At 49.0% G+C, this 25,398-nt stretch overlaps 1 protein-coding gene across 2 annotated transcripts; it reads right to left on the reverse strand.

Annotated features, from left to right (window-relative positions):
• Positions 1-303: 303 nt before the first annotated feature.
• Positions 304-18,453, reverse strand: SH3BP5L (SH3 binding domain protein 5 like). Of its 2 annotated transcripts, none has more exons than XM_067732429.1 (7): positions 18,329-18,453; positions 17,259-17,873; positions 12,168-12,230; positions 11,870-11,998; positions 10,219-10,380; positions 8,576-8,749; positions 304-8,009 (listed from the first exon to the last, which is right to left on the reverse strand). In XM_067732429.1, exons 2-7 carry the CDS (start codon positions 17,439-17,441, stop codon positions 7,563-7,565), a joined length of 1,158 nt encoding a protein of 385 aa, XP_067588530.1. In that variant the 5' UTR covers positions 17,442-17,873; positions 18,329-18,453; the 3' UTR covers positions 304-7,562. The 2 variants fall into 2 exon arrangements, with proteins under 2 accessions (XP_067588530.1, XP_067588529.1); XM_067732428.1 differs by having other exon boundaries at positions 18,319-18,451.
• Between the last annotated feature and the right edge of the window lie 6,945 nt (positions 18,454-25,398).

The following is a 25,398-nucleotide window of genomic DNA, read 5'->3' on the forward strand; positions in this document are numbered from 1 at the left end:
GAATTTTGCTTTTTAACAACTCACAGGATCTGGTTTTCTATTACTGATATCAAACACTTTTGGAGCCAATGGAGGGTGGTGCACGTCTAAGACAAGATTTATCAGTAATTTCCCTGACGTCAGAGCCACAAACCTCTGGCCAGCAGACGGCTACAGAAGGTAGGCAGCGCCAGGAATGGTCCCACCCCTATGAACCTTAAGACAGGTCAAGATAAGGGAGGGCTATAAATCTGACTTGGCTCGATTAATGTCCAGGCACCTCTAAGCACCAACTTTGCTACTAGCTCAGTCACCTGGGGGTGATTTCCTCTTTTTTTTTTTTTGCAGTACTCGGGCCTCTCACTGTTGTGGCCTCTCCCGCTGCGGAGCACAGGTTCCCGACGCGCAGGCTCAGCGGCCATGACTCACGGGCCCACCCGCTCTGCGGAACGTGGGATCTTTCCGCACCGGGGCACGAACCCGCGTCCCCTGCATCGGTAGGTGGACTCTCAACCACTGCGCCACCAGGGAAGCCCGATTTCCTCTTCTTATCCTTGTGGTCCCTCCCCCAGCTGAGTGCACACAGCTATCTTTACATCTCTCTTACTCTCTTCTACTACACTTCTTTCACTTTCTCCAATTCCTGTGATTTCTCTAGTTGCAGTGTTTCCTCTTATCCCTTTCCATGTATGTGTCCAGATCAATTTTCCTGTCTTTCAGATTCTGCCTTTTTGCCTGTCACATACTCTCTGGATGTGTCTTTAAAATAGATTTAAAAAAAATAATTCAATTCAGAGCAAAAATGAATAGTATACCTAAGATGGCTGGTTAACTAAATACCTGGCTGCATTTTTTTTTTCTCTTTTTAACCTTGAGTTTGGTTTTTGTTGGTTCTGTGAAGACATAGCTTTCCTCTAAGGCCTCATGACTTTCTTGTTATTGACAGGTCCCTTCCTACTGGGTAGCCACAGTCCCTCTGCTAAGTGCAACTGTTTGAGAGAGAAGCAATAGCTTGTGATTCAAGGCTTTGGAAATCCTGTGCAACATGGAAACAGAGGTTGGGTAAGGATCAGCTGGAAGAAGGCCAAATGGGAGGAGAGTGGGAATTCACACTCCCACCCTGGGGTGCAGGGGCAGGTGGGATCCTGGCCTCTCTCTCTGAGGAGAGTGTGAGGCTGAAACCACAGCAGCAACACTGAGGTTAGAAGGAGGAGAGAGAGGTGATGTTAAGTGAGGGCCTCTCATTCTCCCCTAAATAGCAGCAGGCCCTAAGAGCCTCCTGCCAGGAAGCCCTTCATGCCAGGAGCTTCCACTACTCCCTCACTCCTCCCCCCAGTCCCCCCAACACTTGTAAGAATTCCTGCATCACCTCTGGAGAAGGCATGACTGAAATTCCCTCTTGTTGGATGTGGAGAGGACCCGTCCCTTCTGCATGTTATCATGGAAATCATAAGGAGAGGGTAAAAGGAACATGGTGGCACACAAGGCATGTGAGATGAAGCAGCAACTAAGGAAGGGTTTGTCTTCTTTTGCCAAACTCCATGGCCCTGATCTTCATTCCAGCCTATATCAAAATGTTCCTCTGTCCTAAATGGGAAAGAAACTCATTTTGCCACCACCTCTTCCCAGCTATGCTGATGAATAAGCTGGTATATCCCTGCTGTGTCGTGACCACCACCTGCCTGCCATCAGGAGGGAGAAACCACTGCCCAGCATTCCAAATTCCTTGACCACAGTGGACAGTCATCACCTCATGCCCAAAGCAGTAATGTCCAGCAGCCCTCCACTGCCTCTGGGCTGGGCCCTAATCAACCCTAGCCTTGGTGTGCTCATGCTCTGACCCCAAACACATCCACTATCTCACATTCTCCACCAAAACACCTGACAGGCCCCAACCTCCTCCACTGGCCATATAATTTTAGTTTTAGATAACATTCAGAGGTTATCTACCCAGTTCAGCCCCACTTCTTGCAGACTGGAACACCAAAGCCCAGAGGAGCTGAGTGGCTCATCCAATGTGCACACAACCCCCTTGTGGCAGAGGCAGGTCAATGACAGCCCTCTGGATAGTGTGGTCAGTGCGTTTCAGTCCTGAGTTACATCTGTCCCCTTTCACACTCAAGTGTACTTTTTTTTTTTTTTGGCCGCGCAGCTTGCAAGATCTTAGTTCCCCAACCAAGAATCAAACCTATACCCCCTGCAGTGGAAGCTCGGAGTCCTAACCACTGGACCACCAGGGAATTCCCTCAAGTGTCCCACTTTAGACCATACATGCATACATGACATAGAGTCACTGTATTAAGTGACATATAGTCACAATGTCTATTGTACCATGTTAGGTGTTGAGTAAGATGGAGTCAGGGAAGACCCCAAGGGTGACATTGGGCCAGCCCCACAATAAGTCAAATGAGCCTTGGGGAACTTGGGTGGTAGGATTAATTCAGACCTGGCTGGAGAGCTGGGGAACCAGAAAGGCCTTTGGTCAAAATTCCACATGAGCTGGGCCTCAAGCCACAGGCAGAAGTCTAACAGGTTAAGCAGGGGGGAAACTTGTGTCAAGAGTAGCACAAGTGAAAGCAAGTCTGTGGGCAGATGTTTGGTGGAGAGTGCCACATGCCAGGCCCTGAGAACACCGAGATCGGGCAGACACAGGCTCTGGCTAGAAGAACTCATGCCAGATTTCAGAAGAGTGAAGCATGGGGACAGGAGGACTTGGAGGTGGGGGTCACGGGGGGCGGGGGCAGGAGAGGAACTGGGATTCCTGCTACCACCTCTCTAGCTTAAGGCCAGGGGCTGGTTCAGAGCTTCAGAGAGTATCCCCAGCTCAAATAACCTCCCAGAGCCCTCTTGATTGCATCCCTCTTTAGTTATCTATTTTTTTACTGCCCTGCATCACCCATTAGCTATGTGCACCCCCGTGCTCCTTACCTGGATGTCCCACCCACGGCATTATATTTTCTGGTCTTCCTAGCAAGCCCTACCACGGTGTTTTGCAATCTGAAAGATCCTGGTAAATATTTCTTAATAAACCACACATATTTTCGCCAGCCAGTGAAATGGTCCCCTGGTGTCCTTCGTTCAGGCTATGGCACAGGGTGGTAGTCTGGGGCTCAGGAGTGGTGGTAGGGAGAAGCCAGTGGGATTTCCCAAGAGGGGAAAATGGAAGGAGGGTGAGGAAGGGAAAGGGATAGGATACTAGCGAGGACAATAAAGAAGTGAGCTCTGAAGAGACAGGGCACACCACTGGCACAGAACATCTGGTCTCAAATGACACCAGCCCCAGCAGACCTGGCCCAGCTTTCACACAGCTGATGGTTCCAGTGACATGCAGGGAGGCAAGAAGCCCCTGTCTGTGTCGGGACAGACAGGGTTCAACTCTGGAGTATGGACCCTAACCCGTACCCCACCATGCTCCCAGGCCCTGCTGCCCAGTGTCCAAGAGGTAAACCTCGTAGTCCTGCAGGACTAACACAGTAAAGCCCACAGAGCTGGAGACCCAGATCTCACTTCGCCTGCTTTCTGGTGGTTGCTGCCCCCTGCCGACAGAGCAGGACCATGACAGCACTAGAAGCCCATCTCCCCTCCACGCACAAGGCAGAGTCAGGAAGACTTCCAAAATCATATCCAAAGGGGGAAACCCAGCCCTCAGTGGGGTCTTTATAAACAGCCTCCTTGTTTAGCACAAGATGGGACGAGGCCTCCTTTCATGAACTTCACTGCCTTCTGAAGCTTCAGAGAACTGCTAACATGCATCATTGTGGCTATCAACCTGGCATTGCGCTACGCACATGTAGATTTTCTCATCATACAGGTCATAAAATTGAAGCATAGAGAAACTTGGGAACTCCCCACTTGGAGACATGGAGTTCCTAGGACTGTGGATACAGATCTTATCTCCTAACTGCAGTACTAACAAAGTACAGATCTTCCTAGATTTACAATGGGGATACATCCTGACAAACCCATTGTAAGTTGAAAATACCCTAAGTCAAAAATGCACTTAGGGGACTTCCCTGGTGGTCCAGTGGCTACAACTCCGTGCTCCCAATGCAGGGGGCCTGGGTTCAATCCCTGGTCACAGAACTAGATCCCACCTGCTGCAACTAAGAGTTCACATGCCGCAACTAAAGATCCTGCAAGCCGCAACAAAGATCCCGTGTGCCACAACTAAGACCCAGAGCGTCTAAATAAATATTTTTTTTAAATGCACTTAATACACCTAACCTACTGAACATCATAGCTTCGCCTAAACTACCTTAAATGTGCTCAGAACACTTACATTAACCTACTGTTGGGCAAAAACATCTAACACAAAGCTTGTTTTATAATAAAGTGTTGAATATCTCATAGTTTATTGAATACTGTACTGAAAACTGAAAAACAGAATGGCTGTATGAGTATAGAATGGTCCTAAGTGCATCAGTCGTTTACCCTCATGATCGTGTGGCTGACTGGGAGCTACAGCTTGCTGTCGCTGCTCAGCATCATGAGTATTGTACCTCATATCACTAGCCAAGGAAAAGATCAAAATTCAAAATGTGAAGTACGGTTTCTACTGAATGTGTACTGCTTTCTCATCATTGTAAAGTCAAAACATCAAGTCAAACTATCATAGGTCAGGGACAACCTATAATCTGGTATAGATTTGGATCGGCGCAGGGAGAAGGGAGATGCAAAAGCGTTTTCTGAGCATCTATTAGGTGCTGGGCGTGAGCTGGGTGCCAGGGAGACTGAGGCCCAGCTGCTCACTTGAGGGGGACATAGCTCAAAAGAAGTCATTACCACTAGGACATATGACATGGGGAGAAGAGACTCCACATCCCCCATAACTTGACCATCTCTTGCTTACTTTAAAATTCCTTGACCATCCTGTTATTTCTCAGCTCCCCTTCCCAGTAAAACTTCCTAAGAGCTGACTACACACACTCCCTCTACTTTCTCACCTCTAGCTCCTGTGAGGGGCTTCACTCAAGGGCTGAAGAGTTTAGACTCTAGAGTCCAACTGCCTCCATTACCTCCTACAAGGCTAAGGGCAGAATGGGCACCCCTACTATGCCTGTATTCTTACCTGGAAAAAAGCAACTGTGGTGCTACCTACCCCATAATATTGTTATGGGTACTAAATGGATCGATGCATATGCCTGGCATGTGAGATACACTGGGTGAGTGCAATCCACTATTGTTACGATAGGGCTAGGGGGCACATTTGCCATGGTTAGCCATTAGCGCCAACCCTCATGTTCTCTCTCCACTATTGCCTTTTCTGGTAGGTGATTCTGCATGGAGAAATTGGGTGGGCACAGCCTGCCCTTCTTTTCTAGGGTTCCTTTGCACCAGGAGCCTTACAGGTTCCACACTGCCACAGACTGGGTAGGGAAGTATGACCCTGGGGAATCATCTCAGAAAGCCCACTTGCCCAAGGACACAGACCACACATACAGTCACAGCAGCTTTTCCAGTGATAAAGGAAGTATTTTGGCGTCGAGAGCCTTCACTCTCCACTTCCTCAGCTCCTGAAGTTCTCATCTCTTCCCCAACCTGATTCCACCAGATGTTTCACAGGCAGTGGGTCCAAATGTATTCAAACCCCTCCTGACCCACCAACAGGTCAAGCCCTGACTTGGGAGTCACCTTTTATCTATGTTAAATTTTAATTTCAGATAGATGACAAACAACTTAGTATCTAAGTATGTCCTTAACACTGCAGGGGCCAAAAACATCGTTTTTCTGAAATTCAAGTTTAGCTGGGCATCCTGTATATTTGCTAAATCTCACAACGCTACTTGTCCCTCCCCTTTCTTCATGCTCACATCCAGGATTGGCACCATCATCTTGTCTGCACCACCAGCGGCTGACAACACCCACTCCACCCTGCAGAGCCCTCCTTGGCGGGTAAGCTGGAAGGGTAGGGGGTTGCAGGGCACCACCGACTTGGTGCGCGTTCACCCCAGCCCTGTGGCCATAAGCCTTCCCTCCTCTCATTGCCTGGGTTTGATCCATCTCAACCTTCACCTCCCAAGAGACCTCTGACTACCCCATCAAAAGAGCATCCCACTTCACCCTGTTCCTTCCCACTCTCCATCCTCACCCCTTTCTCCTCTTCCCTCCCTGAAAGGGACAATAAACATTACTGTTACATAAACTATTTTATTTAAATAAAATCAGGGGCAGACCCTTTTCCCCCATACACACAGGCACATGCATGCACGCACGCACGCCCACGTCCTCCCCCTTCTTCCCTCCCCCCATGGCCACCTCAAACCTGGCAGTTCTCATCATGACCAAACTGCCTCAACCCTGGGACAGGGAGACACCTTCTATTCGAAGGCCTGCTCCTCCCCCAGTCAACGGCAGCAGCACACAGGCCTAGGCACAAGTTCTCCAGTCCAGAGTCCAGCTCTCAGCCCTCCTGGGGTGGGACAGGAGGATTGGTGCTCCCAAGGCACCTAGATCCAGTGTGGCTTCCCTACCTTTCCCCCGCCCCACGCAGCACAGGAGTACCACCAGACACCTGAAGCAGCTCCCTATGGAGGGCGGGTTCCCTCACCCCAGGCCAAACCTTCCCCATATCAGTGGAGGCTCTGCAGCCAAACCTGAGCACCCCCCAAGGGATCATGGACTAGGTACTGTTTGGTTTGGGGAAGAGCGAGGGAGAGCAATTGAGCACCAAGTTCCCCAACTCTACCCTGCAGGAGGATGCTGAGATTTGGTTCAGCATCCTCTACCCAGAAAAAGTAAATTAACCTAACTCCACAGCAGGAATGGCAAGGCCTTCAGCCATCAGGACCTCACTACATCTCCATCCCCCAACATGGACTCACTAGCACCTTGGCAATGTTAAGGACCCAGCCAAGCTGGGGAAACACCACACACACGGGAGTCTGTTTGGAGTTGGTGGTGCCCCCTTTATCAATGATGAGATTGGGTTTCACCTTCCCTGACACCAGTATCCCTCAAGTCCTGCTTTGAGGCACACATAGCAAAGTGGCTTAGGTCATGAGGAGGGAGCACTAAAGGGATGGGTGGTGTCTTCCAGAGTCACACAGTCCCACAGTGCATCTTACATGTTACACACAGGCAGGCTGGGACAGAGGACTGGGGCGCTGGGCTGCTAGGAGGGCTCGGCAGCATCCCTGCCACTCGGGACCACTCGGGAGATGGGTAGGTGGGAGGGGCACCCGTCCATTCACTCAAGCTTGGGGGGGCCAAGATGCCAGGACCCAGGTCCAGCACCCACCTTCTCTGATGGTGTCCCTGTGCCTTCTAGACAAATTTCCCTGAGGGGAAAAACCAGACAGATGGAAGAAGTCAAAAAGAGGGCAGCAAACAGTATCAGACTGTGAGGGGCCAGCAGGCGGAAGGGAGATGTGAGAGCCAAAGACAAGCCTTCTGAAAGGGTAAGGCAAAGAGAGCTGCCACCTGTCGGGGGCAGGGCAGGGTGAGGAAGACAGGACAGACTCAAGACACAGCCAACCTGACCTCTCTGGGGGAAGCGAGGGCCCGAGGAGAGGGAGCTAGGAGCCTGCAGGGCCCTCCATGGGCCAGTGGTGGTTAAGACTGCACCAGCCACCCTGAGCACAGGGCTACAGGCTGATACTGCGCTGGTGGCGGCCGTTACGACCCCCACTCCGGGGACCCAGCTCCTGGCCATCCAGACTGGCGTGGTCCGAGAGGCCCCGCAGGTGCTCCACGGAGTCGCACTTCTGCAGGTCTGAAGCCACAGTGCGCAGGCTCAGCAGGCTCAGCGTGTCCGTGTCGGGGGCAGGGCCAGGCCCCAGGCTGACACCCTCCTCCAGCCCCCCGCCCTCGGCCCCCTCGATGATCCCGCTGTCCCCATCCTCGCCACCATCAGGCCCGGCCTCGGCCCCCACTGGGGAAGAGCGCAGCTGGCCCGCGGGGTGAGGGAGCTGGCCCCGGCGCCGCGCATGAATCTGCTCGCTGATCTGCTCCAGGTTGCGCAGGGCGACTGAGTAGCGGGTCTTGGCCTGGGCTACCTGCTGCTCCAGCTCTGTCACCTTGGCCTTGTGCTCCTGCAGAGGGAGGGTCAGAGTCAGGTGACCCTCTGGGCAACTATCCGAAGCCCCTGGAGCTGCCAAGTCCTGTCAGGCCCACTCAGAATTCTGCACTGGGGTCTCCCGTCCCAGGCCCTCAGCTCTGCTCACCACCAACCACTAATCTGCAGTGCTCCACCCAGCCTCTCTCCACTCCTCCTCCTCCTGGGGTCCTCCTTCCCCAGCAACCTTCCCTGCTCCTGCCTGACCTTCCGGGGCCTTCCTCCCAGGTCTTCATTCCCACCCGCTCTTCCCCTTCTCCCCATTGTTCCCTTTCCCTATCTGGCCGATTCCTTTGCCCCATTCTCCCCGGTCTCCCCCAATTCTCACCTTTTGTCCTTCACCTCCCTTCTCTGCCAGCACTCACTCCCTAACCCCACCTCCCACTCCTGCGGGGTCATTCTGAGCACACCTGTTCCTCCGCACTGGCCTGGTGGATGGCCCAGAAAAGCAGACTGGTGTCCCCTCTACCTGCCCTCCCTTTCTATGCCTGCCCCCTCCCCCATCCTCCGTCCACTCACCCTCCCCCTCTCCCACTCAGCTACCTCCAGGATCTGGCTGAACTGGGCCTTGAGCTCGAAGTAGGGGCGGCTCTTGCCAATGGCCCGCCGGAGGGTCTTCTGCAGGGCCTGAACCCGAGCCTCAGCCTGCTGGCACAGCCGCGTCACCCGCTGGTGTTCCCGCTCACCACGAAGCCGCTCCTCCTCGGCCTCATTCACCTGGCCCAGGTGGGATGGAGGGCACACATCACTGAACTCGGTCCCACCCTCCTGCCCCTATAGCCTGCTCAGGCTGCCACTCCAAATGTTACCCTGGGGGAGATCCCCCACTGCAGAGCCTGGAGAGAGCACTGAGCTCCCAAGACACAAAAGAGAACAGTGAGTCCTTGTACCTGCCTACTGTTACCTGTACCAACCGCCTCTCAGGTTCGTTGCTACCAAGAGGTGCCGGGGCCCTCTGGACCACTTGTGAGCGTGTAGGGAATGTCCACCTGTGAGCACATCTGCCACAGCCATGGTCCTCAGAGAGCCCTCAGTGCTGGGGGCTAGGGCTGGGGGAAGGGAGGAGCCTCACTGTGGGGAGCCACAGCTCTGCATTGAGTTCTCCAGGTTTCTGTGCCTGAGCAGGTAGCAGGCAAGGGCTCCAGCCACCTCATCTACCAGGACCAAGGGGCTGACCCCGCCTACACACAGTTTCAACAACCCCTCCCTCGGTATCATGCTCTCCTCTGTGTGAGTTCCAGAGTGGAAGTGGAGCTCCTGCTCTGCGTGAGGCCATGGGCCTGGACTAAGGAGCACACAAAGAACCTCAAGACATGACTACTCCTCAGGAGCTGACACGTACTGCTACAGACTAAATGTTTCTACCCCCCCAAAATTCTTATGTTGAAATCCTAACCCTGAAGGTGGGCCCTCTGAGAGATGATTAGGTCAAGAGGTGGGAGCTCTCACAAATGGAATTAGTTTCCTTATAAAAGAGGCCTTGGAGAGCTCCCTAGCCCCTTCGGCCATGTGAGAACACAGTGAAAAGACAGCTGGCCATCTGGGAACCAGGAAGCAGGCCCGCTGCAGACACCAAATCTGCCTATGCCTTGATCTTGAACTTCCTAGCCTCCAGAACTGTGAAAAATAAACATCTGTTGTTTAAACCACCCAGTCTGTTATTTTATTGTAATAGCCCTAATAGACTAAGACACTTGCCCTTTACAAGGTGAAGGTGGCAGACTAGAGCTGATGCCAGGGGTCCTCCCATTCCCTGGTAGCCATAGAGTAGCTTGAAAATAATACACAAATCGTACTTCAAAAACCAAGGTACACTGGCAGAGCTCAAAAGCAAGAAAGGGAGAACATTCAGCTAATAGAAGCAAGGGGTCACAGCTAAACATAACAAAAGAGTGTTGAATCCAGAGCAATCAGCAGGAATGAACTATTTGGGTTAGTCACACATCTGGAGGCAAAGGTTCAAGAAGAACCCAGAAAGACATTCTAAGTCAGAAGGAAGTGTATATGGGATACACTGGAGGCCAAACAGGCAGAGAGCAAGGACCAGATTTTGCCTGAAACAGAATCAAAACGGAGGGAAGTCTGGAGTGCAGGAGAGAAAGGATTAAGGAAGGTGACAGGATGCAGGGAAAGGAAAGGAAGTACAGGAACTGGCAGGAGGGACCTACTGGCACTGCCTGGCTCACCTTGCAGGTGGCGTGGTTGAGCATCTCCTGCCACGTGGGGTCCAGCCGGTTCTTGTCAGCCATGACGCCCTGCTCAGCCACAAACACCATCTCCCGGGCAGCGTTGTGCATGCTCACAGCCCGCTCATACCGCAGTGCTGCCTTCTGTGTCTCCTGCTGGGCCTGGAGGGAAAGGACCATCAGGATAGGGAGCCTCAAAGGACCCCTGGCTGCCCATGGAGACCCGCCCTGGGCAAGGACAAGAGAAGGAGGAAGGCCCACTGCAATGTTGGCTTCACTTCCCAAACTGCACTAAGAATAAATGCTGAGGAAGTAAAATTCTATGAAGAATATGTTGCAAGGATATAGCTCAGAGAAGAAATATATGTAGAAAAAGAAGGATACTGCAGTGGAGGGTGAGTGTGTAAATCCAGCGCTCTCGAAGGCTGCTGGCCTTTTGCCCTAGGGAGAACAAAGAAAGATCCACTACCTTTAGTGGGAAGGTGGTTAGTTGATGGTTGAGACCATCAACTCCAGTCCAGCAGGTAAACTGAATGAAATAACCAGACAAGTGCTTGGAGATATCATCACAACCATATTTACCAAACAAAAAACTGGAAACAAACCTAAGTTTTCAGTTACAGAGAACTGGTTAAACAAATAACAGTACATCTAATATAAAGAAATATTAAGAAGCCCTTAAAAATAATGGCAAGTATGGGTATTTCTTGACATGGAAACATGTCCTAATATAATAAAGGAATAAAAATTGTACATATGTGATCCCATATTGGCAGGATATATACAAAAAAAAATTAAAGGAATTATTTGTGCTATATTAATCACGTTTTTTATTTTCTATGTTTTATGATGCTTTGATATCTTGGAGGCCTTGCTGGCTCTCCTAGGGCTGGCTAATTCCTACAGACACACTCCTAGGAATGTGAGCACACTTTTCATATGCAAACCAACCAATCCAAAGCCCATCTATCACACAGCAAGCCAGTATTTCCTCTGCCCTAAATCACTGAAGGGCCAGGACCAGAAAACTAGAGACCACCCTATAGCCCAGAACCTGCCTCAATTATTCAAACTAGCCAATCTTAAATTGGCTCAAAGTTGCCTACCCTGCCCTACCCATTCCTTCCCATAAAAACCACAATAAAGGCTCTACAATAAAAGCTCTAAGCCAAGCTTTCCCCTCACATTTTCTGCCTCCTCACCCACTCAGGTACTTCCCCATGTAGCCCTGCATGATGTGGCAGGTCCTTTTCTCTTAGGAACTGTTAAGTCATAAATTCTTCTTTGAAGGCAGCTGTCTCTGTGTCTGTCACCTTACCATACTTGACTAAACAAATCCCAGGTACAAAAATCATGAAACATGCACATGGTTGGATTTGGGGAAATATCGGTTTTCTTCTCCTACCTTGTTTTATAGTTACAGGTTACAATTACAGCCTTCCAATAGTGAGCCCACATTATTTGCGCAAAGAGAAATTTAAAAAGAAGGAAATGGGTAATGGGGTGGAGGAGCAAACAAAGAAAAGAGAGACATGAACCAAGGGGAACAGAAGAGGAAAAGAATGGTGATCTATCTCACACCCCATACAGAGATAGAAGAGTACAGGGCCAGGCTCTGCATGCGGCCCCTACCTCAGAATGTGGGTCATACCTCCTTAGCCAGCCGCCGAGCCTCATAGTAGGGCCGGGCCTTCTCGATGCAGCTCCCCAAGTGGGAGCCCTGCGTGTTGAGCTTCCTTGCTGACTCCTGCAGGATCCTCCGGTAGGTGGTCCTGGCTTCCTGGCAAAAGGATAGGGACATGGGCAGAGGGAGGCATGCGTGTGGGTCCCAGCCCCTCTTGTTTTCCATACATGCCTCTTCCCCTGCCACTGTACTGAAAGAGGAGGGAAAATGATGAAAACACCTTTGGTACCAGCCCAGGAGTGTGTGGAAAAGGAGCAACACTCACATCCAGCTGCAGCTCCACCTGGTTGATCTCCTCACTGGCCTGGTTCAGATGCTCCAGCTCCTCCTGCCAGAGAGGAGCAGAAAGTTAGAGCAGTGGAAGTAAGCAGCCTCACATGAACCAGGCAGGGCAGGAGCACAGTACACAGAGGGAAAGCCCAGCCAACCAGGGAAGTGAAGAAATGCAGCAGGAGGTCATTGTCAAATGCCTCCTGTCAGAGACAGAATAATATATAGCCTCCTGTAATCCTCACAATTCCACCTCTAAACCCCCATTTTAAAGATGAGAAAATTGAGGTTCAGAGTATGGAAAACTCCTATGCACACAGCAAAGTGGCAACAAGCCTGTGCTCTCTCCATCAGACTGCACCACCTCCTCCTCGTACTCCAGCCAGGAGTCTCCTTCAGAGCTAACGGTCTCTGTCCCAGAGAGAACAAACCCGCTGGGCCATTCACTCAGCATACTTTTACTACACACTTATCACAGTTCAGCACCATGAGACCTGAGGATTCAGAACACAAAGAGGTGGCAGCTCCGGCCCAATAAGTAAGCAACAGGCCCTCAGTGGTGTGAGGAGCCACGTGAGGGGTGGGCATGGTAGGGGCTGGGAATCAAAAGGAGAGCAGGTGCCCAGGGAAGGCAGATTATTGGGTGAGAAGCCAGAGGGGCTGTGGCACAGGGACAGGATACTAGGGCTTCTCCCAATGGCAGGGGGAACCCCTCAGAGACTAATGCCACCTGGTGGTTTAGGAAGGCAGAGATGGGCAATGTAGGGAAAGCTTGGAGGGGCCAGGGAGACAAAAGTGGAGGCTGTCTCTAGTTCTCCAGGTGAGAGAGGAGAGGGCAGACCCCAGGGAAATATAGGATGCAAAATCATTAGGGCTTCGTGGACAATTAAGGTCAAGATTAGAGAAGAATGCATGGTTCAAGAGGCCTCTAGGCCTGCTTGGGCAGTGGTGACAGGACCCCAGGTAGATCCTGTGGGAGGGAGGGACAGAGAGGCTCAGGAAGAAGTCACCAGACACGCTGGCTTGAACGCCTCACTGGTCCCAGGGCTGGCAAAAGAAGCAAGCCACCCGGGCCTTTCAGTGGCAGAGAGCAGGGAGGGTGCTGGCCTTGAGTATCCTCCCCTCCCCTTGGTCAAGTTCCTGGGGTCCAGTGAGCCAATGACACTCCTGAGGAGGAGCAATACCCAGAGAGATGCCTGATGCTCGGCTACAGGATCCTCCTCCAGGAGCCCTGCAGCCCCTGGACAGGCCGGCAGTAGCCAGCATGGTGTCTGCTTACTGCCCATGGCCCAGACACAACCTGCACTTGGTAGTGAGTGACACTGCCATCACTGCTCTCACACCTCATTTGGCCCTTCCAACAACCCAGTGTGTGATCCCCCTTTAGTCCATTTCTATACCCCATCTCCAGCCCTAAAAAACTTGAGTCAGCAAGTAAGAATCTAAGAAACCAAGTTGTGTGCTCTAATTACAGTATAAGGTAGAACACAAAGAAAGAAACATATAACAAATCCAGGCATGTGAAAGGCTCTGGCTATTGGCCCACAGAAGCAGGCATGTCTTTCGATACAGAAACTCATATCCACGAAGCACCTCCAGCAATTTAAAAAAAGGCCTCCTGTTGACTCTGAGGTCTGCCCCGCGGAGTCACAAAGCTCTTTCTAGCAGGACAAAGAGACTGGGGAGCAGAGCAGGCTGGAGGGCAAGGTGGGCAAGGGGGTGGGGGATGGGGGCAGCCCGGCTGAGGCAGACCCAGGGCAAAGCAGAGCAGGAAGCCAACAAGCAGCCAGGGCTCTGTTTTGGGCCGTTGGCAACACATTCCATTTGGCCTGCTCCACCAGGGGACTCCTGGCACCCGGCTGAAATGGAATTCAAGGAGGATGAAGTCTGAGTCAGCGTACATCATCCATCAGTGAGCCTGCAGCCAGCAGGGAGGGCGGCCTCCTCAGAGCACACCGGGCGCATTCCAACGATGCCAGGCCACTGAGTCAAAGGCACGGGCGCTTGGGCTACAGATGTTCCTGCCCAACTTGTGCAAGCCATTAAAACACTCAAGCCCAAAATGGAGTATAATCTCATAAACTGTGAATCACTATGTTGTACACCTGGAACTTACATAAGATTATAAATCAACTATATCTCAATTAAAAAGAAAAACACTCAAGCCCACAGTCATCAGCAGGGCCAGGGTGATACCTGACCCAAAGACTCAGAAATAAGGTAAAAATGACTGCCCAGAGAAAGCTAAACCGACACGTCAGACGACGCAGAGATTGCAGAGTCACTCTGAGGAGAAGCAGGTGAGTGAACACATCTACTTACCTGAGGAAAGAATGTGCCATCATAAAGGGGGCTGAGAAAAGTCATAGGAGAGGAGACCCAGGCCCATCCTAGTACAACCCTCCTTTATTCCTTCCTGCCACTGGGACTCTGTCTCTCTCAGAAAGCTGAGGACCAGGCTGGAGGCCTCAGAGAAGTATGCTGAGGTCAAGACACAGAGACACATCCAGTGGACTTCCCTGGGGGGCAGCACACTCCACGCAGGCCTAGAGCTGGCCTCTACCTGGCTTCCCTCCAACTTCCAGAAGGATCCCACCAGACAAGGAGGCACAAGCTGCCTGCCTGCCAAGACTCTCCACCCCCCACATCAGAAAGAGCCTTGCCCTAAGGGACCATTTCTGGTAGTTGAGAAAATACCTGAATAGGGTCTCCACCTTTGGGATATCCTTGGATCAGTGGACTCTCACAGGCCACAATTAGAAGCACTTCTCGCCCCACCCAGAAGGAGAATTCACATATCTGGGCACAGCTCAGGAATGGGTGCTTTTAAAGTTCCCTGGTAGGCTCTGATGGACTGAATGCACTGATCCATTCAAAGTGCTGAAATATAGTATCAGGATAACATGATCTTGTACACTGTCAACACTAAAAAGAAACTCAAAAGACACATACCCCAACGTCTTTCTCATCCAGAAGAGCCCAAACCCAGAAGGTCTGAATGCCACCGGCCTCCTCCATGAAAGGTACCCCTCACACCAAGCTGCCTCTCCCACATGGCAAGAAGACGCTGAATGCCTGCTGAGGTCAGAGCACTGGCCCAGCTTCATCAGCGAGGGAGGCCTCTACAACATGACCTTGCCTCCCTACGTAGCCCACAACATTCCACAATGTGCCCTCCAGTTTAGCAAGAGAGACTAAGGTCCGCCTGCCCCTCTTGCTCCAGTAACACTGCAAGCTCACTGAAGGCGAGGTGAATCTTACTGCTGCTCAGTAGTCTCCAACCCTCACAGAGCTCATACAACAGAACCGTCTGTGATGATGGAAATGTTCTACATCTGCAACTGCCAACAGCACCTGGGGAACTGCATTTTTAATTTTTATTTATTCCTAGTTGATTTAAGTATCCAAAAGCAACTAGTGGCTACTCTACTGGACAGCACAACATGAAAGCTGCCTTTTCATACTACCACCTTTGCCTGTGTAGGCAATGGAAAAATACACAGGAACGACTGAGCAAAGAAACTGCAGTGGATTCTCCTCTGGAAGGGGGCAAGGAATGTTGCAGAGGGGTGTATGAAGGACGACAACCAGGCCCTCCTCCCTGACAAACAGACAGAGGTCTCTTTCTCAAAGCACAGCCTATGAACTTTCATCAAAGACAGGCAAAAAAAAAAAAAGAAGACAGGCAAAAGAGTTTGTGAAAGAAAAGAATCATAGCACTATGTCAGAGCAGAGCAGAAATGAGTTGAGCAAATCGGCTAGACCAACCCTTCACTTTACAGATGAAGAAACTGAGGCTTGGAAAGGTTACATAACTTACATGAAAATCACAAATCATCCGGCCAGAGGCTGCTTGAATCTCAGCCCAATGCTTTTTTCACAACTTGTTTCCTCAGTGGACAACAAATCTATAAAGAACTAGCAGGAGAAATTGAGCTGTTCTCAATACAGTGCCCATGAAACACAGCAGAAATAAATTACTAACTCATGTCAGTAAACAAATGGCTCATTACTGCTCCACTATAAGCACAGACACGGTTTCTCCACACACATCCTGGGAAACCCCACCAAGAGAGAGCAGGAAGATGCTAGGATGAGCTTTGAAATCTCCGTGACTCACTGAAATAATCTAATAAAGGTCTGTTGACAGAGAAGCCCAGGAATGAGAGCCCCGGGATGCTCTTGCTCACCTACAGAGGTGTGAGTCACCTCCACATCAGAATCCTGGAGATGCTACCATACCAAATGGCAGACTCAGGCCCCAAACACACAGGAGCACCCTGGCCCTCACCTGTCCAAACAGCTTCTCCAGGAAGCCCTTCCCTGCCACTGCCCAGAAACACTGAGATCCAGCCTCATTTGGCCATGCATCTACTACACATGGCACCTGTCCTCCTCCCCCACTGCTCTGAGGTCTCCTTCACAAAGTTCTGCCCTTCTACCAAGTAGCCTGTAAATGCTCCAAGGCAACAAATCAGCTCTTCCATTCATTTGACTGACCCAGCATCCTCAGAGCCAGAAATCTGTATTATTAAGGACTGACCACAATTGATACAACGTTCTGAACACATCAGATTTCCTTACAGGCCTAAGCCTGATGCCACCTTTATAAGACATGAAAGGTCTCACCTCTCACAAATATGAATGTCCCTGGGAGGCACTGATGAGAAAGCAGGAGAGAGGAAAAGATTCAAAACTGCCTCCCGATCTCAAAGCCATCTTCTCTCACATCCCACTCATGCTACATCTCTGAGCCAACAGCCCCTTTGCTTATTTGGAAAAGAAACAACAGTTCTACTCTCTACTGACCTAAAGTGTGCTTCCTGCATCTATTGCCAATTTGTCACTTCACTTCATCAGTGAAGCCTTCAGCAACACACCCCAGGCACTCAGGCCGGGTCTTTCTCTGTACTCACACTCTTTTCACGCTTGTCACACTATACTGCAATGATTTGTTGACAAACTTGTTTTCCTTTCCTGCCCGTGCACTGGGAAAAGAGTAAGTCTAACCCCTCATTTATCTGACAGCTCTTCAGAAAAGCTGGAATCTAATCTCCCTATCTCTCCCCCAGCTCAGTCTTCTGACCTGTATTCTAGGATCCAGTTCTTCTTCTTCTCTTGGGGACAATTTGGCTTCACTGCTGTTGCTTCCACCTCCTCCAGGCTCCTCTGCAACTGGGCTCCGTGGGACTTCATCCTCTACAACCTCAGGCCGAAGCTCCCCCTGTGGGGTCTCCCGTCCCCCTGGAACCTGCCTGAGTTCAGCCATGCTGATGGGGAGAGGGCACAGCCCTATACAAAAAAGAGGACTGACATGCTGGGACCAGGGCCCCAGCTTGGGGCTTCCTGGGCTCTGGGTGGCAAGAAGAAGGGTTTCTCTTCTCAAAGGGTGGAAAAAGAGGGCACAGGAAGAACCTCACACTGGGTTAGAGGCCGAGATTCAAGTTGCCGGTGGGGTCCCAAGAGCTATAGCCTTGTATGTGCAAAAGTCCTTCCCTCCCCGTCACGGGGAGTCCACCAGAAGAGACCCGGAGCAACAGCTCCGAGGCAGGAGGCAAAGGGGGCCTGGATCCTGGGCCGAGGCCTGCGAGGAGGAGCACCATTCGGGAGGGCGGAGGCAGGCGCCTCCAGGCTGTGGTGGCAACTGGAGAGAAGGCTGGGCCTGAGCAGAGGCTGCTGGATGAGAGTCTCTGGGGAGTTGCTGGGGAAACAAAGGCCAAGTACATGGTCAGCATTCGAACGTCGGCCACCAGCCCCTTCCAACCCCTCAGCCTCCGAAGAACCCGGCTCCCTTCCTCCCACACCCCCACATTCCGACCAACCCCCTCAACTTCTTTCCCGCGTTCCAGGCTCTCGGCCCCAGCCCCTCCCCCACCAGCGCCTTCCAGACTTCCCTCCGCACTCTCATTCTCTCCACCGTCTCCTCCAACCCTCCCCGCTTCTGTTCTGGCCGCCCCATTCCACCCCCACCCAGCACTGCAAATCACCTTGTAACCCCCAGCCCCACCCCACCTCCTCTTCTCTCTCTAACCCTGTGGACAATCCGAGCCTCCCATCTCCAACCCCGCTCTTCCTAAATCCCAAGGACCCTAGCCCCAGACCTCCTACGCAGCCGGGCGCAAAGGCGCCCCTCTTCTCGGCATTACCTCAGTTTACCTTCCCTTGCGCGGACCTTCTCCACTGCGAACAATCTTCCCCCGCCCTCCCGCAACAAGCCTGTCCAACCAAGTACAACAAGGCCGCGAGGAAACGGAAATACATCATCCTGTAGCAACGCCCTCTTGCCCTCTCGCCCCTCCCCCTCACGCTCGCCCGCTAACCAGGCCACATCTGGATATCCCCAGCACTCATCCCCGCCCAGCCTTCAGTTTCCGTACGAAATGGTGCCTCACGGCGCTGACGCTCACCTTACGTTGCCTCCGGCCCATCCTCCACCACTGATAAATGACATTGAAATATGAGAGGGTTGTGCTGAGAAAAACTAGGGTGGGTAATGGAAGTCGAGAATCCCTGGTGAATAAGGAAGTGCTAGAAATAAAACGGAGATTGGACAATCGTCTCAAAGAGATTGCTGCCATCTTACTTTACGGCGCTGGGTTCTGGTTACACCCAAAGTCACTTCCGGCCTTGCCCCGGAAGTCGGAAGTGGGCTTGTGGGCCTGTGAGTTTCCGGCCGTATCAGTCATCGTCGTTCAAGGCAGGCGCGAGCGGACTCTGCTCCTGGGACGAGGGGTAGTTTTCCAGGAATGACTGTCCTCACTCAAGTGAAGTCAGCGGTGCCCTTAGTTCGTAACGGGGTCTAAACGGCAGCTCTGATAGGTAAATCTCTCCTGCCGGCGTCCCCCCCATGGCCCCAGCGCTGCACTTCGCCAGCCCCTTCCCGAGCCAGGCCCTGTCCCACTGAACGTCATTGCAGTGGGGTCACTGATTACCCCATGAGCACTGTTTAGAAGTTTCGTTAGTCTGAACTCAGTGCTCTCGTGCACGCTGCTCAAAAGCCCGCGAGGAGGAGGAGTTTGTTTACATGGCTTTGTGTATCAATGAAAGGACCTGACCTAAAGTCATCACTTCTGAGTGTCGCCAGGAGAGGCCTAAGGGGAAGGCTTCAGGATGGATGTTTTATTTTTGCAAAAGACCTAACTTCCTCTGAGGTGAACAAGTCAAATGGACTGAATTTTTCCTTCTTCCCTTTGGAACTCCTCCCTACATCCCCTTGCCCCATGAATAACCACATCAGGGAAAAAAAACAAATTTTTTAAAGAAGTAGAGCCAAATATATTTTTTAATATATTATGATTTAAAAGATGTTTAATATATTATGATTTAAAAGATGTTTTTCAACAAAATTGGAAATTTTATTTTTTAAATTCCAGAAGTGATTTTTCTCCAGTGAATCAGCGAGACCCTAACAGTTCTAAGTAGACAGATCTGATGGATAATGATGCCTCAGACATATCACATTCCTTTTTGTTATTAAGGTGCCGTACAAAAACCATGAAAATTACATACAGAAATCAGAAACTACTTATTTGTTATCTACCAGTCTCATTAATTTTGCAAAACTGGAGTTTCACTGTAATGGTTCTATTTAACCTACCATCTTCTGTGTACCCTAACCTGAATTTTCTAAACCTTTCCTGTTCAGCACTACTACAATATCTATTATCCTTATATTTTGTCCCACAGCGTCTTTTGCCTGTGCATTCATTCCTTAGCAGGCATGAGCTTCAAGTTGTCACATATCTGTTGCATTTGGTGGGAAAACATCTTAAATACATGTAATGCCCAGACTGCTCCTAGATCACATCCTGAGGTTCAGTAGCCTCCCTGATGTCTCCACTGGCCTCCCCCAGGGTTAACTCTCACTCACCAAGAGCAAAAGTGATCTCATCATGTATAGACTGTAATATCCCCAGCGGTTTTTCTGCTGAGTTTGGATAATGTTTCAGGTAGCAAGAGGTTAGCTTCTGAGTCACCCTTGTCCTGGGTTTCCTCTTACTTCTCTGACCTGTTGGTTAATTCCTTCATACAGTGTGTTTACTGAGTGTCTGCTACATGCCAGGAACTAGCAGCATGTAACTTATAGTCTGTGGTGCTCATTTTATAAATTGGCGATATTCAAACTAATCACAACTCAGAAATATGTTTTACCTTGCAACCTAGTATACATATATGTATGTAAATATATTCATAACAGAAGTTTCAGGAAAAGATCTTTACTCTATGCAAACCGTATTAATATTTGCTATACTATTATTTTTAATGCTGGTGGAGACCTATTCTGTTGATTTCATGAGCCACTCACAGTTTGAAAACCCTGCCCTAAATGTCAGTGCTTCCCAGGCCCTGATGCTAGCCTCTTACCTCATGCAGCCTAATTTCTCTGAAAGCCCTCTACCAAGTGCATGGCTCTGACTCCTACCCATGGCTACTGCTCGTTCCTTGGACCTCTGTCTCTACCCAGAATCCCCACAGATCACATTCTGAGATCCAGAAGCTTCTCAGACCACTGGCCAGTCCATGGCTGCCTCTCACTCATTGTGTACAAATCTGATTTCATCCCCTTTTCCCAAATCCTGCTGCTGCTTCTATATTTACTTTGTTGGTGAATGGTTCTAATCATCAACCTATTTACTCCAATGAGAAACCTAGAAGACATCCTAAATGAATCCCCCTGTCTTCACTCTGCATCACATTAAGTATCTCAGAGAGATCTCTCCTCTCCATTTCATTGCCATTGCTTCAGCTTAGACCTTCCTCACCTCCCCTGTAGATAATATACCTCAAGAATCTTCTAAATTAGCTCTGTAGAATAGAACTTTGAGCAATGATGCTGATTTCTGTAACCACACTGTTCAATATGGTAGCCACTAGCCATGTGAGGGGTGCTTGAGAGCTTAAAATGTGGCTAGTGCTACTGAGGAACTAAAATTTTAAGTTAAGATAGCCATACATGGCTGGTGACTAATATATTGGACAGCACAATATCAATGTTCTCCCCACCACAAGTGTACCGCCTTCCAGTCCCTGACACAAATAAACAACCAACCAACCCCTGTTGACGAATGAATGAAATATAAAAATATGAAAGCCATATAAAGATGTTAGTAACATCACCAATTACTAGGTAGCATCACAACTCATCTCTTTTATTAGTAACTTAATTTCTTCATACAAAAACTCTGTTATCTTCATGTTTAAAAGCTACCTTTATTAGTTTGTTTTTTTCTACCAGTAGAAACTACCTTTTATGGGTTTTTTCCTACTATCAGTCAAATATTTAATAAATACCACCATCAGTTGCTCATTAAACATATTAGTTGACTAGTGTATAGTGATAGAAAGCAGATCAGTAGTTGCCTAGGGGAGTGGTAGGAGAGATTACAAAGTAGCACACAGAAACTTGTGGGATGTATTTTCTATCTTGATTGTTAGGAAGATTTGATTTGTGTATACGTTTGTCAGAAGTTTTCAAACTTTACATTTCAATATCTGAAATTTTGTATGTCAATTATACCTCAGTAAAGCTGTTTTTAAAAAAATCTGATTGAATACTTGCTGCTCCCAGAAATAGAGTCTACCAATAAAGGTTGATAAAAGGGACAGCCTTTACTCAAATGCCAGAATTATTTCTACCCTTGTTAAATCTACTGGGTTTTCCAGAAGTAAATTATTTTCCCTGACTTGCTCATGTCATTTGACAATAAAAAAAGCAAACACTTATGCAGTGCTTATCTTGTACAGGCACTGTTCTGAGCAGTTTATATCTATTCATTTGATCCTCATGACAACAAACTGAGGTATATTGTACCTCCATTTTACAATTAAGGAACTAGAGGTTAAATAACTTGATCCAGTTTAGTGGAGAGTTGGAGAGAACAGACTGGAAAGGCAGGTTGGAACAGGTGAAAAAGGGACTTAATATCGTATCAGGAGAGTAAACTTCATTTAGTGGTTAATAAAAACCTTTGACAGTTTTTGAGCAGGAGTACGACACAGCCAGAGCTTATTTTAGGGAAATTCATATGGCAGTTCATAGCTGTATTCGCCGATGCCTGGAACACTACCTGGCATATAGTAGGCCCTCCATAAATATCTTGAATATTTATGGAACCATGTTGGGAGTTATTTATTGATGTAGATTTGTGGAGAAAGACAACCATTGGGATCCAATATTTTCAAGTTGTCAAATATGCCCATAACTTTACTCTTGACCTTCTAACTTTCTCTCACTACACTCATTATTACTGTTCCAATTATCATTCCCCTCTATAATGACTCCCATAAGAAACAAAAATACACCTTCCTGTATTTTCTCTTCATGGTTTGAGTTCTCCCCTCCATAGCTACACAAAAGAAAGTTCTGTAATCGAGCCCTCTTTCACATGTGTGTCAAACCTTGTGTACAGTCATCATGTACAAATTTCTCTTTTCCAGGTTAAATATTCTCAGCCCATTCAGTTATGTGATGTATCTATCACCATCCTAGTCACTCCTCTGGGACTGGCCAATGTCACTTAAATGCATGACATCAATACCGAACAGTGAGTCCAGAAATATCCTAATTAGTCCATTCATCTGGCTTGAAAAGCTTTGGAATTATCCTCAACCAGTCATCCTTTACACCAGTGGTCCCCAAACCCCGGGCCACGGACCAGTACTGGTCCGTGCCTGTTAGGAACTGGGCCAAATGGCAGGAGGTGAGTGGCAGGCAAGCAAGCAAAGCTTCATCTGTATTTACAGCCGCTCGCCATCGCTTGCATTACCACCTGAGCTCCGCCTTCTGTCAGATCAGCGGTAGCATTAGATTTTTATAGGACCGCGAACCCTTCTGTGAACTGCGCATGTGAGGGATATAAGTTGCGTGCTCCTTATGAGAATCTAATGCCTGATGATCTGAGGTGGAGCTGAGGGAGTGATGCTAGCGCTGGGGGATGGCTGCAAATATAGATTATCATTAACAGAGGTTTGACTGCACAGAGACCACAATAAGTCAATTGCTTGCAGACTCATATCAAAACCCTATCAGTGAGTGGCAAGTGACAATTAAGCTGCATCTGGTGGCAGGCTTTATAGTGGCAAGTGAGTTGATGTACTTCAATTGTACAGCTGCATCTGCTGGCAGACTTTAAGTCAGAATAGGACACATTTCAGTCCACGCATGGCCCGCCCATTATTTTATTTACCACTTCCATCTGCGCCTCTTTCCCACACTTGTCTCAGTCATGTTTTGGTAAGCCCACAAGCTAACCCTAGCCAAAATGAGTAAAAAACAAATGTCGCTGGAGAGCTTCTTTGAAAAGGGGGAAAGACCCAATGATGGGACAGCAGAAGACTCTAAGACGCCAACAAAAAGAAAGCTGCATTTAAAAGAAAATACCAGGAGTCCTACTTAAATTATGGGTTCATTGCAACAGGTGATTCACATTCTCCAAGCCCGCTTTGTATAATATGTGGCGACTGGCTATGCAGCGAAGCCATGAAACCTTCAAAACTGCTTTGCCACATGAAGACCAAGCACCCTGCATTAAAAGACAAGCCTTTGGGGTTTTTCAAGAGAAAAAAATGTGAACACGAAGAACAGAAGCAATTATTGAAGGCCACCACTTCATCAAATGTGTTTACACTGAGAGCATCATTCTTAGTGGCTAACTGCATTGCTAAAGCTGAGAAGTCTTTTACTATCGGTGAAGAGTTGATCCTGCCTGCTGCTAAGGACATTTGTTGTGAACTTTTAGGAGACCCTGCAGTTCGAAAGGTGGCACGTGTTCCTCTTTTGGCTAGCACCATAACTAGACGAATTGATGAAGTAGCAGAAGATATTGAGGCACAATTGTTAGGGGTAATGAGTCACCGTGGTACCCAATCCAGGTTGACAGGTCTACTGATGTTGACAACAAGGCAATAATGCTTGTTTTTGTGCAATGTATTTTTCAGGAGGATGTGCATCAGGATATGTTATGTGCACTTTTGTTGCTAGCCAACACCACAGCTGCAGAACTATTCAAGTCTTTGAATGATTACATATCAGGAAAACTGAATTGGTCATTTTGTGTTGGTATATGCACGGACGGAGCAGCTGCCATGACTGGATGGCTTTCTGGTTTCACTACCTGGGTCAAAGAGTTTGCTTCTGAATGTGAGTCTACACACTGTGTCATCCATAGAAAAATGCTGGCTAGCTGAAAAATGTCACCTGGACTTAACGTTTTTCAGGATGTGATTAAAATCATCAACCACATTAAAGTACATGCCCTTAACTCACATCTCTTCATGTAGCTCTGTGAGGAGATGGACGCAGAGCACACACGTCTTCTCTTATACAGAGAAGTGAGATGGCTTCTAAAGGTAGATCACTGGCCAGAGTTTTTGAGTTATGAGAGCTGCTCCAGAGATTTTTAGAAAAACAGTCACCACTGGCAGCACATTTCAGTGACACAGAATGGGTTGCAAAACTTGCTTACTTGTGTGACATATTCAACCTGCTCAGTGAACTCAATCTGTCACTTCAGGGGAGAACGACAACTGTGTTCAAGTCAGCAGATAAAGTGGCTGCATTCAAAGCCAAACTGGAATTAAGGGGGCAATGAGTGAACATTGGGATTTTTGACATTTAAACATCAGCAGAGATTTTTGAAAGAGACTGAGTCAGGGCCTTCTTTCTCCCAGCTGGTGCATGATCACCTATCTCAGCTTTCAGAAGAGTTTGTGCATTACTTCCCAACCACAAAAGATCCCCGAACTGGGAAGGAATGGATCCTCGACCCATTTGTGAATAAGCCAGGTGAATCAACTTCATGCTAGAAGAGGATAAACTGCTTGAGATCGCAAGTGACAGTGCCCTTAAAAGTATGTTTGAGACAACTTCAAATCTCCATACATTCTGGATTAAAGTCAAGGCCGAATATCCTGAGATTGCCACAAAAGCACTGAAAAGCCTGATTCCATTTCCAGCATCCTATCTTTGTGAAGCAGGGTTTTCTGCAGTGACAGCGACCAAAATGAGATTACGGAGTAGGCTGGACATAAGCAACACACTTCGGGTGTCACTGTGTCCCATTGCCCCCAGATGGGACCATCTAGTTGCAGGAAAACAAGCTCAGGGCTCCCACTGATTCTGCATTATGGTGAGTTGTATAATTATTTCATTATATATTACAATGTAATAATAATAGAAATAATGTGCACAATAAATGTAATGCTCTTTAATCACCCCAAAACTGTCC

The sequence above is a fragment of the Pseudorca crassidens genome, chromosome 3, assembly GCF_039906515.1.
Source record: "Pseudorca crassidens isolate mPseCra1 chromosome 3, mPseCra1.hap1, whole genome shotgun sequence".
NCBI lineage: Eukaryota > Metazoa > Chordata > Mammalia > Artiodactyla > Delphinidae > Pseudorca > Pseudorca crassidens.